This window comes from Diadema setosum, chromosome 20, assembly GCF_964275005.1.
Source record: "Diadema setosum chromosome 20, eeDiaSeto1, whole genome shotgun sequence".
In the NCBI taxonomy this organism is placed as follows: Eukaryota; Metazoa; Echinodermata; class Echinoidea; order Diadematoida; family Diadematidae; genus Diadema; species Diadema setosum.
Window position 1 is genome coordinate 22,950,629 of NC_092704.1, and position 17,036 is coordinate 22,967,664.

Genomic DNA, 17,036 nt, shown 5'->3' on the forward strand with positions numbered 1-17,036 from the left:
GGGCACTAATCTGATATATCTATCAATAAAGAATTATACACTTGCAGATTATTCCATATTACTTTTAATTGGGGAAATTAAGCCGAAAAGTGATAAAACCAGCTTTCAAGGATGTTACAGTTTTAAACATTTTCACATAATACAGCTGTGATTTACACTTTTGTGCAAATTTCTGAACGGAATTGACTTTTGTTTTACATGCTTTATTATTAAGTGAAATATCATTTCATTTAATAAATAAATAAGCAAAATATGGCCAACATTATGATAACGATCAAAATGAATCTTCAGATTGCTCAGCAAGACGGTGGCTTGGAACATCGATCATCAAAGGCACAAGTGCACCTGTGGAATTCTTTTGTACATCAATAGAAATCTGACAACTGTTTGAATAATTACAGCCAGTTGGAACTCAATGTATAAAACCTCCTTGGTAACACAATAGGGATCAAGGAGATTAGCTAATCTCTGCTCATTGACAGTTCGTTTTGTCAGTAGATTAATTTGGACTAACAATCATCTGGGATTGGTTGGAATATAATCATAATGGTGAGGAAATTAAATCCCTATGATTATTTTTTTTTTCTGGATTCAATCATTATTTTATGACATTAAAGGGATGGTACAGTATTGGTGGAGATGAGAATTGGGCTTTTAACTTTTTGTGAGATACCAAGAAAACACTTATGATACAGACAGAACATACCATTTTAAGAGGAATTCAAAGTTTATATGATGAATATCGGGTTTGGAATGACTGAAACATCCAAAAACAAAGTAAAACGAAGCAATCGTAATAAAGTGTGGGTACCACACTTTATTAGAATGGCTCTTTTTTTTCTCAGCCATTTCAAGACCAATTTTCATCAAATAAACGTTAAATTCCTCATAGAATTACATGCTCTTTCATATTTCATAAAAGGTTTCTCATTATCTCCCCCCAAAATGTTAGAAACCTGAAATTAGGTCTCAACCACAACTATACGAGCCCTTTAATGAAGAGCAATGAAAATGTTTGAAGTTGGGATGAAATGGGTTGTGGTTCTGATAGTGGTGAGTAAAGCCTGTAAAGACTTTGTTACCTTGAACTTCTTTTCATGTCACAATAGGCAGTGTTACTGCCAAAGTGGTTTCCAATTATTGTGTGCACACTATAATGGGTGAAAGATGCAGGGCAGCATGGCTCATACAGCAGGGCCTTGTTGCATAAAAGTCCAAATCAATCTTAAGTCAGAATATCAAACATAAGTCTCTGAATACTCAATTCTGATTGGCTGATACCAGACTTATGTTTGATTTTCTGACTTACGTTTGATTGCATCTTTTTATGCAACAGAGCCCAGGGGCCCGTTTCATAAAACTTGTCATCAGTGACAAGTTGTCATAGATGTGACAAGCTACTGAAATCCTTGCATCTGATTGGCTGAGAGCAAATTTGTCATAGAAATGTGGCAGTTGTCACTGATAACAAGTTTTATGAAATGGGCCCCAGGTCTTCCAGTTAGTGTTGAAGATGTTATCAAGCTGTTCCATGGTAGGTGCCGCTCTGTCTCTTGTCTCCTGTTGTATTTGCGTCCAGGAGGTTTTACATCCTGTCTTTTTATTTGGGGCCTATCAGAGTGTACTTCTGAAAATGAATGTCTGTTGGCCTTGGGCAATTCTTAGATATGTACTACCTATGCTAAAACTTTATCTTGCCCCCTATCTTTATTCTACCACAATCTTCCAAAAGATTTCCTGCAGTGAAAACTTGCAATTCTGAAAATGCAGGTGCACCAGACATAAAAATATAACATTCTAAGGATATTCATTCAGTTAAGTATTGCAATATGTGTCTTGTATGATACCATAGTACATGTACTGTATTTGTCCTGTTAAATGAAACACCTACTGTAGTGGTGATAACAAAATGGAAGCAAACAGAATTTCTGGCAAAACACGCCCTTCTTGTCCAGAAATTCAATACACTTTGCAATCAACATTCAAGACCATGTTTTGTAAGTACCAATGCATCCAAAAAATTCACTTCATTCGACGCAATTGTTGTATATGTTTGTTTTCACAGCTCATTGCGAGAGATAAAGATAACTTTTGTCTCATTTTATTTCATTAACTGTAGGAGGATTTCTGTGTTTGAAAGTAGTAAAATTTTCTTGGTTCTGTTGTGTGATATAGAAGTAAATAGAGTTTTACAACAACAAAGTCCACCACTGCTATCACTTGATATTTCCCACATTTCTATATGAAAGTTTTATTAAATGAAGAAGCAATTTTCTCTTTAAAAAAAAAAGCATAGTTGCCTGTTTTGAAAGCTGTAGCCTTTTATCATGGGGATGTTTAACTGGATATGAAAATTTTGATTAAGAATCTAGCAATTACATGAAAGTTATGGTCTTTCTAATTACAGGGGCCCTACACTCATGATATCTTTAACTTTATGGTAACATCAGAGCATATCGTATATACATAAAGAAATAGTTTGATCACAATGTGAGATCTTTCGCAGGCCTCATGATAATTAGCCCAGAGTTGCTTCCTCCATCTTCTGTGCCCATGGAATAACAAACTGAAAATGTTGAAAACTGAAAATCTTTTTGTGTAAACGTACGCTTGATTTTACATTGTACAGTGCACTCCTGTTATAATTAACATGGTTATAACAAAATTTTGGATACAACAAAGTAAAATTCAGGTCCAAATTTATCATCTATACATTTTATCATCTATACATGTTTATACACTTTATTTGTTTGGTTATAATGAAATGTCAATATTATGAAAGAAAAACTGGCGGTCCCAAGGACTACGTTATAGCAGGAGTTGCTTTTAAAACAGATTCAAAATTTTAGTGCAACTATGGCTGAAAGTGAGACAACTCAATAATCAGATGTATTCTTTTTTCTTTCTTTTTTTGGTGCCTTGAAAATGTATTTTGATGCTTTGTTTTACTTTTGTGCTAAGGAAGAGCAATCATGATAATCTTTGAAGAAACATTGCGTACATGTCCATGAAAACACTCACTGCAGCCAGTAACATTGTCTGCATCAGTAGCATGTTGTTTCAAGACTAAACCATTACTTATTTTAGTATGAAAAGCTAGAATTGGAAGAATGCTATAGATATTCCTTTAGTCACATAGATACATATATAAATTTTCAGTCTTATGTGAAAAACAAAGAACATGAAACCAAAGACAGTAATTCCTTCCTTGTGATAACATGCATGTTTGAATTGTTATGTTCTCAGTTGCTTTGCAGAAAACTATTGAGTTTTGAATAATGAAGTTGTATGCATTTGATAGCTTATAAAGGTGGTTTAACAAATGAGTATGTCTATGATATTATCTCAAATTAATGCTTTTGAAACCTCATGATGATGATCTTGCTGCTGGCTAATACAGTATTGACTGTTATAGAAATATTGTTTGGGAAAAAAAAAACAATAACAAACACACTGATTTGTGTCCAAGCTGTAGCATGTAATGCCTAAGCCTTTCTCGCTCTGGTTTGTGATCTTTACAGATGTGTTAAAAAACGATGAATGAACAAATTTACTCACTTTTGTTGACATTGGTGCTTTCCAGCTGCAAGCAATTGTAATACATGTACAATGTACCACTCGTTTAAAATTATACATGTATATGAACGGAAGATAGTTGTAATATATGCTGTTTTGAAAGACAGCTGTTGAAATACAAGTTAGAAATAAAAATGTATGGACCCATTTCATTCCTTCAAGGTTGTACCTTAGTAATGTTTTTACATTATTTTTTTTCCTATGAAAGATTTTGGGTTTTTCTTTTTTGATCTTCTCATTTTCCCTTCTCATTTCCTCCGCTATCTCTTTCCACACATATTCTTGGTCGTGAGCTCTCATTGTGTTTGATGCTGTAACTTTGATCGAATGGAATTGATGTTGACTACTAGTATACTACTAACTACTGCTGTTACTACTTCTACTACTACTACTACTACTACTACTACTATTACTAGTACTACTACTACTACTACTACTCCTCCTCCTGCTACTACTACTACTACTACATGTACTACATTGTACTACTACTACTACTACTACTACTACTACTACTTCTACTTCTACTACTACTACTTCTACTACTACTATTTTATCTTCTACTACACACCTACTATTACTAATACTACTACCACTACTACTACAACTACTATACTACTTCTACTGCTACTACATGTACTATTACAACCGCTGCTTCTACTACTGTCAGTGTGTTTTCAGACAAGCTTTACATGAATTATGCATTTAAATGTATGTGTGATTGTATTTAGGTGCCTGTCTTGTATGTGTGTTTGTTTGTGTGTGTGTGTGTGTGTGTGTTGGTGCCTGCATAAGCACATACATGATAGGAGGGATGGAGAGAATGAGAGACCAAAATTTGCGTGTGTGTGTGTGTGGGTGTGTTTGTGTGTGTGTGTGTGTGTGAGAGAGAGAGAGAGAGAGAGAGAGAGAGAGAGAGGAGAAAAGGAGAGAGAGAGAGAGAGAAGGAACTGGTGGAGTAGGGATATAAGCATACAGTATTCATGACACCAAATATCTGTCGCATAGACACGACTAGGCCTCCTACCGTGATGCTGGTACAGCAATGCCAATTTGTACACATCTGTGCCCCAAAACGAGATAATCCCACAACTTGTCAAAAATGTCAAAATTCCTAATCGACTGGTTTATCAGCCCTAGGCTGGGAATTCAGACCCGTTGCAATCTTTCCAGGGAAAAAAAAAAATTTATGTATACTCGAGGTTAATCGATCAGTGATGGTATACATGAAACTATGTTGGTATTTTTTTTTTTAATCATGATCCGTTATCATGGTTAGAGACCTACTTACAATGTTGAAGAATACAGCCCACATTTTCGAGTGTGGTTAAGAAATAAACCTTTACTTTAACGCCTGAGGCTTTTCTTTGTTTTGACAAATTCAAATACAGTGGTTGACCATATCCTGCAACCAACACAACAGACTAAACAGAAAAGATAACAAGAAACAAAATGTTTCAAGATGCTGACAAATATTCATATAACTTTTGTACAAAAAAAAAAATCATATAAGATAATTTGAAGTATTCTCTTAAATAGATTATGAATTCTGTATAGGTCTATGATCATCGGCTACACGACATTTTCTGTGTGTTTCATTCCATATGCTTGACGCAAAGCGCTCACAGGAGATTAGAGCCCTAATCAAAATCAGTGTACAATTGCGTTGACAATGGAAAGCTCGTTCACCACTTCGTCCCGATTTGGTTATACTTTAATCATGCATCATGTACTTTTTGTGTTGGGTTTCTTTTACTCTTGTTGGACCCCGTGGGAGAGCAGAACCATTCTAATAATGAATCTGAAATGGGCTATCCATCCATTTTGTAATTTTTGGTTACTCTATTATGATTCAAGCTTTCTGTGTATTTTTAATGTGAAATGGAAAATAGATAAACAAACAAACAAACAAACAAGCTCCTGCAGTCCGAAATTGTGGCATGCATATGAAGTATGTATATGCAATAGCGTAACCTCATTATAGGAGCTAACACTTTCAATTCTTATTCGTTTTATTGGTTCCAGAGAGAGTTGCTTTCTTCATAAGGTTTATTCGATGAAAATATGGCGGATACGGTTGACGTGTACGATGCTATTCTGAATGTCTGAGAAAATGTTAAAGTAGGACAGATGGAAGTGTTCCACGTCGATTTAGATAAACATAAAGGACTGCCCTTTCCTACGTTAAATCCTCTTCAGTTCCTGCAATTTTCCCGCAACTGCAGAGTTTTGTATAACTATGCTACGATCTCGATTGGTCAACATTTTGAACCTTGATGATAATCAGAGATCTGTATACTGAGACTACTGAAATGACCGTTATCACATCATTCATACCTTCCAACCGGCTCGTTCACTTACCATTAGTCTTCCGACAAGACGTGAAAATCGCTCATCAAAATGTATCAGAACTGCAGGATGAGACAGAAGCATCAGTACCGATGCATAGTCTAGATTACTGGGTTTGCCTCAAACTTGTCCCCACAAAGGTCATTGACTCTTATCTATCAACGGGTGTAAACGTACACCTTTACAGATATTATCTTGTCAAAATAGTCTTATATTGCCTAATTTATAACGGATCCTATCACCCTAGCTGATTACAATTACCTTATTCAAGATTTTGTCTGTTAACCCATTGGTATATTGTCTTGACTCTACATCGTCTGTTGAGAATGAGAAGGGCGTTAAGTGGTCGTGAACACTATGGGTTTAGTGGCAACTTAACGCCCTTATCATTCTCAACTGACGACATATAACTTAGTGGTAATATATTATTTATTGATTGTAATATACAGCTGTTTCATGACCTTATAATTTTGTATTGTTCATTTCTCTGAATATGGCTACCGTACAGCTGTTTTTCGTGTTATGTTGATATTTCATTTGCATTGCATTCACTTCTGAATATAGGTGAATACACACGACAATATCATAAAATGTCAAATAAGCCTGACATGAAGACTAGAAATGAACGAGGGAAGTGACCGTTTCTCCCGCGCGTTCTTTCATCAAATTTTCCCTCGCATGTGGCGCCTTCGTCACCTCCCCAACGTGAAAGCTGAACTGAAGGCGTTGTTTGGCTGTACCAGCTGGAGAAAATGGTCCTCTAGCCCATTGTGTGTCCCCCTTTTCCCCTTGATGGTCCAGGATTATCAACTGTGCGTCGTGTTTATATAGTGTGTGGATGTGTATCTATTTCCCATGTCCTCGTATTGTGGATGATGTACTAGCTCTTCAATACATTCTCATTCCACTACAACACCCCCCCCCCAAAAAAAAAAAAAAAAAAATTATATTCCACAACCAATTTAACTACCAAGTGGCATACACGCCTTGAATTTCTGTCGTTTAAGTTCACTGCGCTGAAACGTAATAGGCCAACAACTAGAAATGTTTCCCATAGGCTTAGGCTACATTACAAAAGCTATTTGTTTAAGATATGTCGTTATGCCCTTGCTTCCCAAACATATCTGGAGAATGAAAATCCAGTCGTAGCATTTCTATTCACTATTACATGCCGCCCTCAAGAAAAAAAGAAATAAAATGAGCAACTCTGTGTAGATTGATTGACTCCATTTTTACTTGTGAACGGTTTGAAAACTGTTTGAGGAGAACTTGGTATGTACAAACCACGATGGGAAGACGTAAAACATAACCATTAAAGAACGAGAGTTCAATTAATTTGCATTCTCTTTGAGCTGAAAACGTAAGTCGTTGTATCTTCTTACTCAGTAACTGATTTAGCTTTGAATATAGTGAGCGTCGTCCTATTATTTTCTCACTTTTTAGAAGCACATTTGATGATTAATCAGAGTCGGTTTTGTCCCTTGCACCTCTCTTTTTTCATCATAAATCAATTTTGTTTCTTTATCTTTTGATATGTCTTTGAAAAATCAATTCCTTGTGTCCTACTTCTGTAAATCGCTGGGGAGAAATCTGTAGAAACAACATATTTATAGTCGAGCAGACAGCCTTTAACATCACGCGCCTTTTGTTTTGCTACCGTGATGAATGGGCGTGTGTGTGCATGCGTAGGGGACACTTATCCTTGTCACTGGGACGAGATTTTCGAGAACGTCTTTGCTGGTATATAAGAACAAGCATCCCATAAAGTCACACCCCTGTGCATCAACGGCGTTATATAGTTCTGGAAGAAAGTGGCTTAACGACATGGATTTGAGCTGAGGATCCGTTTCTACGGACAAAGATTCCAGGCCGAACAATCATCTTTTGCGAAACCGTTTTGGAATAGGTATTGTCTGTAAGCGGTGAGTGGCGTACAGTACATTCATATCTACCACTGCTTTCTAAATGCAACGTTATTTAGTCTTGTTCCTGTTTTGATAGTTTATTAGGATGTATTCATAACCTCCAGCACATATCGTTAGTAAATTTGGTTTTGTTGCTTGTACGATTGTACTAAAACTAATCAGTGTGCATTTTCGCCATCCACAATATCGTCTTGTAAAGACTGTTGCCTTTGCTTGTATGTATAAGTACGTTATCTATGCTACCTTCTATGAAAAGATGTAGGCCTATATCTGGAAAATGCGAGTATGTTGTTCATTTTTGTTCTATTTCTTCTGTTGTAATTTGTAGACTTGACGTTAGATTATGCCTGGGTATGTGTGTGTATGACAGTTTAGTGCAAATTATTATAGCAGCAAAATGCAAAATGTGCGTCAATAATGTTCTAGAGGCGCGGCAACTCTTTTGACTCCATCGTTCGACTGGGTGTAATTCACCTTCCTCGGTACAGTATTATAATGCTTCTTTCAAAACGAATCATAGTACAATGTATTCTAGTTTTTGTGTACTGATGGTATTATAGATGGTATAAACGAGCAAAGGACTTGATGTCGTCATACCGTTACGTTGATACTTGTCCTCATAAAAGATAAGTATATCCACCAATATCATGTAACACAAAACAAAATGTGTTGCCCTGACACCGTGCCTGATGCGTTAAACTTGTGCTCCACGGACTTTGGACAGTGTGTGCAATGCCATAGGTTTTTCTGTGCTAATCGGCACTCGAAGCACATATAAAGGATATTTAGGAACTTTAAGTGGTGGGCCATACTCACAGTCTAAGGGGTAGACATTGATAATCATTATAAACTTTACGCTACGTGCTTTTTTATTCCATTGGTCATTCTTTGATAATCATGGTCATGACACCATGCTACACTAACCGGTGTTCAACCTCATCTGTCCTTATTACATGCAGTTTGCTCTTACGTGGCCAATACTCTTCATTCGATATGGTGGATGAAGAGGCATCAGCCGTAGTCGTCGACAACGGCTCAGGAATGTGTAAAAGTGGATTCGCAGGGGACGATGCACCACGGGCTGTCTTTCCGTCCATCGTCGGGAGACCGCGGCACAAGGTCAGATGAGATTTTTTTTTTCATCATGTTTGTCTTTCAAGTCATTTCCGAACACCTTAGTACAGATCTTTTATGCATGTAACCCTGTCATAGCTACCAGAAACACTGTCAGGCATAATGATTAATGAATAACATTTTGAGACCAATTTTGAAAAAGGCAATTCACCATTAATCGGTTAAAATTGTGTTAAGCTGTCTTTTATTTTTGGAAGGGTGATAACAGAGTGTGTTGAAAGGCATGCCCAAGAAAACCTAACATTCAATCAATACTGATGGCATAGTGTCATGATGCAATCGAACATAACATCATTCCACTATCATGACTATTAAGCACCTGCCTTATGTTTTGAGGCATCTTTATGACCAATTTTGTTTCCATGGTGACGCCAGGGCGTGATGGTGGGCATGGGTCAGAAGGACTACTACGTCGGGGACGAGGCCCAGCACAAGCGCGGCATCCTCAGCCTGCGGTATCCGATCGAGCACGGCATCGTCACCAACTGGGACGACATGGAGAAGATCTGGCACCACACCTTCTACAACGAGCTCCGCATCGCGCCCGAGGAGCACCCCCTGCTCCTGACCGAGGCCCCTCTCAACCCCAAGGCTAACCGGGAGAAGATGACGCAGGTTGGTGGCACGTTGGTGCTTGCTCAGTCCCCTAGTATACTTCTTATCTTTCATGTATATCTGTCATATCTTTCATGTACTTCAGTCTTATCCCAGATACTTCTAAAGATACTGCTCCCCTCCTCTCAACCTCTCTTTCGGCTGCCCCTGGCATTTCCAGTACATGACAGCTAGATTGCTGGTTCGAGGACAATCAACTCCTGGACAATATCCCAGGCCCTTCCCCAGACCTTAACCCAAATCCAAATTCTAATCCTAACCCTAAACCTAACTCTAACCCTAATCTTTACTCTAACCCTATCTTACTAACCGGTATCTAGTCGGGGGTAATTGTCCTGATACGAGATAGATAGATAGATACATAGATAGATAGATAAATAGATAGATAGATGGATAGATAGATAGATAGATAGATAGATAGATAGATAGATAGATAGATAGATGTGTTTACGTATAGATGTATTATACGTATGGGTCTATGTATACCGTGTGTATGTGTTTGTGTGTTCGTGTGTGTGTGTGTGTGCGTGTGTCGGTGTTTGTGTTTAATGAAGCTTTTTTTTTTTTTTTTTTTTTTTTGGGGGGGGGTTACATTTCCATGCGTTTCCTGCCCGTCTGCATCTCTTTCTGTCTACCTATCCATGTTTTCTCATTCCTATTAGCATGATTAGTGCAGGAGATGGGTAAGAAATAGATCATTCGTACATTTTTCTTACATCTTGAACTTTCCACAACCTCTAACCTTTGCAAGACGAAAACATTTAAATAAGACGAGAATAAGACCTAAAAGCCTCACCCTGCATCCTTTGATTTCCCTGGATAATATGGGATGTTTTTCCCCTGAAATACATCGACTTTTCGCGGTTTTTTTTTTTCATGTGCTTTTTAGTACCCAAGGCAACATTACAGTAGCATCATCGCGCCGTAATGCATGAGGCTTGTCAACAATAATTCCCCTTTTGAATTTTCACTTTGATTTGCGTTATCTGTCTCTCACCTAGCCTAAAAGCGCTGCTGGAGGATTTGTTGCTCAATCTATTCAATTTGTTAAAAATGTGGTACTTTCTAAGTTCACTCATTTGGTAATGGAAGCTCTAAATGGATCTCGATTAGAAAAAAAAAAAAGAGAGAAAGTCGATTTTTTGTTCAGTTCACAGCTGATTGCCCTCCAACAATTCAAGCAAGGTGAAAGAGAGAGGATGAAAGGAAAAGCGACACAGAGTGATTCAAGGAGAGAAAGAGAGGAGGAGATAGAAAATATTAATGCAGGGAGAGATCGGGAGGGACAGAGGGAGGGATGGATTAAAGGATGATGGGGGAGAGAGAAAGATACGAAAACAAATATGAAAGAAACAACGATAATAAGAGGAGCGTTACGATGTTATATCTTTCATGCTTTGGTTTATTTTATATATCTACCGGAAATTAAACGCTTTTAAAATTCAGTATAATAATAATAATAAACCATATTTATATGGCGCATATCACAAAAATAGATTAATGTCTCTATGCGCATTGAAGGAAAAAGAAACTAATAAATAGAAATAAGGAAAATAGACATGTGTGAGAGAGAGAGGAGGCAGAACAAGATGAAAAGTGACAGAGCTGTGACAGTATGATAGCTAGCAAAGACACAGGTACTTAGCAACACTCAGTACACTTTAAAGATATTGGGGTTAATCTTTACACGTGTTGAGCTACACGTAGTAATCTGCTAGATCACTGAAATCATAAAGGTCTGTTATCTTCTGGTTATATTATACCATACCATTATAATATATGTGCTGTATGTTTCCGAAAATGTTTACATCGCTTTTTTCTTTACAAACGTTCCAAAATCCCCCCCCCCCCCCCATAAGATTATGTTCGAGACGTTTACATGCCCGGCGTTCTACGTGGCGATCCAGGCCGTTCTCTCGCTCTACGCCTCGGGCCGAACCACGGGCATGGTGATGGACTCGGGCGACGGGGTGACTCACACCGTACCCATCTACGAGGGCTACGCCCTACCCCACGCCATCACCCGACTGGACCTAGCGGGGCGTGACCTCACCGATTACCTCATTAAACTATTGACGGAGAGGGGCTACTCGTTTACAACCACTGGTAAGTTGGGCTTTTGGCCGAAATGTATTGTAAGAGCCTATACAATCTTAATATAACATCGTCATCCGTTGCAGATATTTCACAGTACTGGCATGATCTGCAATTCTTTATACTCTTCGCTTATACACGACTGATTTCCAGCACATATTTGAATTGCTTTTGTTGTTGTTGTTGTTGTTTTTTCAGCGGAGGTTTAGCGGAAGCGTCAATGTACAAGACCTCATTCCAAACACATTTCGTTAGAAGACCTCCATTTTCTCACAAGCATAATGCATTCATTCAGCAGCTCCCTCTCGCTTTTATACACAGGTTCTATACGACTGCATGACTGATTGTATGCCACGTGCCATAATTACTTTTTACACGGGTACATCTGCGCCTGTGAAGTGGAGGTGTCTATACGAAGGGTGGAGAGCAGTATACCATCACCCCTTCCCTCTCTCCCCCTCCTCCTCCTTGTCCCCCCCCCCCCCCCATTTCCCTTCCCTCTCTCCCTCTACCCCTCCCCTCTCTTTCTTTCTGTCCGTCTGTTTGTCTGTCCGTCTTTCTGTCTCCTCTCTCTCCCTTCTTTACCTATCTGTCCGTCTGATTGTATGTCCGTGTATCTATCCAACCTTCTGTCTATTTATCTACCTATCTACATGTTTGATCAAGTACATGTATTTGTCTCTCTTTTTTCCGTATATCATATCAATCTTGACATTCGTCCAATAGTCGCATCCGTTTCTCTTTCCTCTGCAATGTCCTTTACAATTTATTTTCCCCCATATCTTCCTCCTTTTGTCCTTAACTCTTTAAGTCTCTCTCACCATCACCATTTTGTAATCATGTTTGTGTTCATGTTTTTGCCTCAAGCATTTTCATATTCATATGTTTTTTCATTCTTAAAGGGACTGTACAGTTCTGGTTGAGGTGAGGATTTAGCTTTTAACGTTTTGAGAGATATTCAGGAACCACTCTATGAGATGTCAAAGAGCATGTAATTCTAAGGGGAATCAAAAGTTTATTTGATGAAAATCGGTTTTGAAATGGCTGAGATATCCAAAAAACAAAGTGAAACAAAGAGATCCTAAAAAAGACGTGGCCTGTCGCATTTTATTATTATCACTTTTTTTGGATATCTCAGCCATTTGAAAACCGATTTTCATCAAATAAACGTTGAATCCTTCTTAAGATTACATGCTCTTTCATATTTCATAAGAGGTTTCTCATTATCTCACTTAGGAATGTCAAAAACCTGAATCCTCACCTCAACCAGTACTGTACAGTTCCTTTAACTTTTTACTCTCAGCGATAATGAAAATAGATGCAAATGGATAATATCAATGTTATAATACATATGATTATATTTTCCATTCTCATCTATTTTCTTGATCGCTAAGAGAGAGAGAGTACAATGTGGCATGATTTAACTGCTAATGTAATAAAATAAGAGAGTGTACCACAAAAACACCGAACATCAAACTCATACACAAGAGAAACGGACAATATCCTATGTATTACATGAATCGTGAACATGATAGTACAAAATGTGACAGAACAAATAATTAAGAAAGTTAGTTTCATAAAAACTAATGGAGCTAATACTAAATGATAAGAAATATAATAGCTACTAGGATGTGGTGTTCGTCTTTAAAACCAAATGTTCCCAAAGCAAATGCTAGATTTGCAACAATTCAAATCAATGTGTGGTGTCAATTATCTTGGAGTAGAGCACATGAAGCTTGCAAGATCGAGCGAATTCTGAAATGATACACTTTGTACCTTCGTCACCCTTCCGGTTCGATAGAGTGGAGTGATAATTTCCTCAAAATTTCTCGTTAGGAATTATCAAAAGCGGACTTGACTAAAATAAAGCCGTCATCGCTTTCTGAATAATTCATTGATCACTTCCTGTTGTGGTTTTTATCCGTTCGAGCGAAGTGATATTTGACCATAATTCCTCTCGATGTATCATTTATTAATTTTTGCATCAGTTACTGTGTAAGAGACTTTGTTTTGTAATTAAATAAATGTGATAAACGCAAACAGAAGAAAACTAACCAGAAATGAATATGATTTATTAGTGGAAAAATGAGCAAAGAAGTAAATAACAATATTTGTGACTATAATTATATCATGAATGTAATAAATTTTATTCATTTCTGATCAGTTTTCTTCTGTTTGCGCTTAATACAGACTTAAAAAGCTGCATCACTTTGGTGATCCCTCGCATTTATCCTCAAGTTGAAATATCCTTTGGGTTTATGCCAGGTTCAAGTGTGTGCGTGTGTTTCACACACAAACACACTGCTACATAGCTTCTGAATATTCGACCATTGAGAATTAAGGGTTTCTGGGACGAACACTGAACTAGGGCTTTCTATAGCTCAGTCGGTAGAGCTACGGGCTAGTAATCCGGAGGTCTCGGGTTCGAATCCCGATGGAATCCCATTTTCTTTTCTACTAATACAATTTAAGTGATATTTCAACTTCCTGAGGTGCACGGAAATTTATGTTCACGAAAAGTCTATAAAAACAATCGATGTCAGGAAAAAAAAACTTAATTGTGTCTTTTTCTCTTTTTCCCCCAATAATCTTTATGTATAGCTGAAAGAGAAATCGTGCGGGACATCAAGGAGAAGCTGTGCTACGTTGCACTCGACTTCGAACAGGAGCTCGGCCTCGGGAGCGAGTCGTCTTCGCTGGACAAAACCTACGAGCTCCCAGACGGCCAGGTGATTACCATCGGAAGCGAGCGTTTCCGGTGTCCAGAGTCACTCTTTCGCCCCTCCAGTCTTGGCCTTGAGACACCTGGCGTTCAGGACACCACGTACCACGGGATACTCCAATGCGACGTCGACATCAGGCGCGACCTCTATTCCAACGTTGTGCTCTCCGGCGGCACCACGATGTTTCCGGGCATCGCGGATCGCATGCAGCGCGAATTGATCAGCCTAGCGCCACCTACGATGAAGATCAAAGTCGTGGCACCTCCAGAGCGGCGATACTCGGTTTGGATCGGCGGATCGATCTTATCGTCCTTGTCCACTTTCCAGCATATGTGGATCAGCCGGGCGGAATATAACGAGAGCGGACCCGCGATAGTGCATCGCAAATGCTTTTAAAGTTTCAATATTGGCAATTATTATCATTACACCACATTCATTGTATTCACATTATAGCTGCCTAATAATGGAGACGTATGATCTTAATGTTTCCCTTTTATATGGTGACGATGTATATCAACCAAAATCCAAAGCAGGGCGATATCTATTGACATGTGAATACGAGGGCAACATGTACATGGCGGGCACTCTTTCATTCAACGAAAAAGCCATTGACTCTGCTTGATTAATTTCTAGTATGGTAGGCCTACAGTACACTGTTTGTAAGAACGACGATGAGGCGTCCTTTACACCCAGTGTTTTGTCATTGCCTGAATTTAACTTTCCGATTGTGTAAACCACAGTGGAAATATCAACGGCTCTTTAAAATCTAGATGTCATTGAACAAATTCCAACAATTCTTCAGGGAGAATAACAAAGTTGTTCTGTGGGTATACTCATTAAGCCGATGCAATTCAATACCACGTTAAAGAAGAATGCTTGAATTAAAAGTACAATTGTCTTTGCCAACTTGTTATCCAAGCTGCTGTTACATTCCCAAGAAGTTAAGAGGATTGGGTGGTTTTTTTTTTTTCATTGTAACGGCACAGTACTGGGTTTTCGTGGTTTGAGTGTGGAGAGTTGAAAGAGAGCTTGTTTCTAACACGGAAATGATACTCACAAACGTTGCAATTCAGGGGTATTTATAGTGCAGTGGAATATTATTGATAATGTAAGCTAGCTAAGTAACATAGCATAGAATATGTTAGACAGAGGCCAGTTAAGCATTGCATTTTACAGTTCTATAGTAAGATAAGATAATAAAGACGAAAATGCAGACAATTAGATCTACTGTAATTAAGTCAGTGCTAGTTGAACTATGACAATATACACACAAAATCAATCTAGTCTTAATACTTTTCTTCTTTCGTATAATCATCTTCTCGTATTGAAGAATACCAATCCATTTTCACAATCTAATAAAGTTGCCCGAACACACAACTCTTCTACAACATCAAGTGTCTGCATTGATGTATACTCATCAATTATGAATTACTTAATCATGGTTTGCAGCATTGCAAATTATCATTCGGTTAGTTGTTCCTTCCTCAGTGAAAACTATTAAGCATTGGTTTCTTTAGTTTACAGCTGTTTCTGTCATTGTAGTTGTTCCTATTCACTTTTCCATTTCAGTTAACAATACGAAATGACATGAACTCAAAGGTCAGTAACAATAATACGTCTGGCGAAATTGGGCTAAACGATGACAAGATAGTGTGCTACCATGTCTATGTCTGCAACTCATCCACTGACCAGGAGCATGGCCTCTCGATAGCCGCTGAACAAGGAAAAATAATCCTTCCAGTCAAGAGACTAGCTGTAACATCGTAGAAAGAAAGATAGATAGATAGAGCGGCGGATTTATCAATTGTCCGATTGTTTGGTAGATAGATAGATAGATTGATTGATTAATTGATTGATTGATTGATTGATAAATCATTAATTGATTGATTGGTTGCTTGATTGGAAGGTAAATAAATAGACTGATAGATAGATTGATTGATTAAATAACTGATTGATTGGTTGCTTGATATAAGATAGATAGATAGACAGATATTGATCGATTGATTAATTGATTTAATGATTGGCTGATTAATTGATTGATTAACTAACTGATTGATTGGTTGCTTGATATAAGAAAAGATAGATAGACAGATATTGATCGATTGATTTATTGATTGGCTGATTGATTGATTAATTAATTATTTGATTGATTGATTGATTGATTGATTGATTGATTGATTGATAGATTGACCAGTGACTAAATGATTAGGTTTATCTAATTTTTTCTTCCCTGTTTCTTACATGGTGACACACCGTCATAGAAACAAATATATCAAAGAGGAAAACTGAAGGAATGGACAAATTTACACAATTTCTAGGAAAAAGAGAAGCTTAGAAAGTGGCAGAAGTGGTCATGCCTAGATAAGAAGATAAGATATGATAGAATAAGATAAGAAGATAAGAGACATAGTTTGTGTAGCACACGTTCTTGGTACGCAGGAATAGTGGCATTGCTATGACTTTCTCTTTTTGAGTGGATGAGTGGCAAAAATGAATTTTCCTTGATGTATTTGGACAAATTCGTGAGAAGAATTATAATTCTTGAGAAGTGCAGAATCATGAAATGTAAGCGCGGAAAAGTACAAAGGAGACATCAATATGTGACGCAATGGTGAAGCATGTC

General features: G+C 37.8%; 1 protein-coding gene across 1 annotated transcript; it reads left to right on the forward strand.

The window, feature by feature from the left end:
- The first annotated feature begins 8,834 nt into the window (after window positions 1-8,834).
- Window positions 8,835-14,809, forward strand: LOC140243812 (actin, cytoplasmic 1). The gene is made up of 4 exons (XM_072323480.1): window positions 8,835-8,966; window positions 9,357-9,596; window positions 11,456-11,702; window positions 14,292-14,809. Exons 1-4 carry the CDS (start codon window positions 8,841-8,843, stop codon window positions 14,807-14,809), a joined length of 1,131 nt encoding a protein of 376 aa, XP_072179581.1. The 5' UTR covers window positions 8,835-8,840.
- Window positions 14,810-17,036: the final 2,227 nt, after the last annotated feature.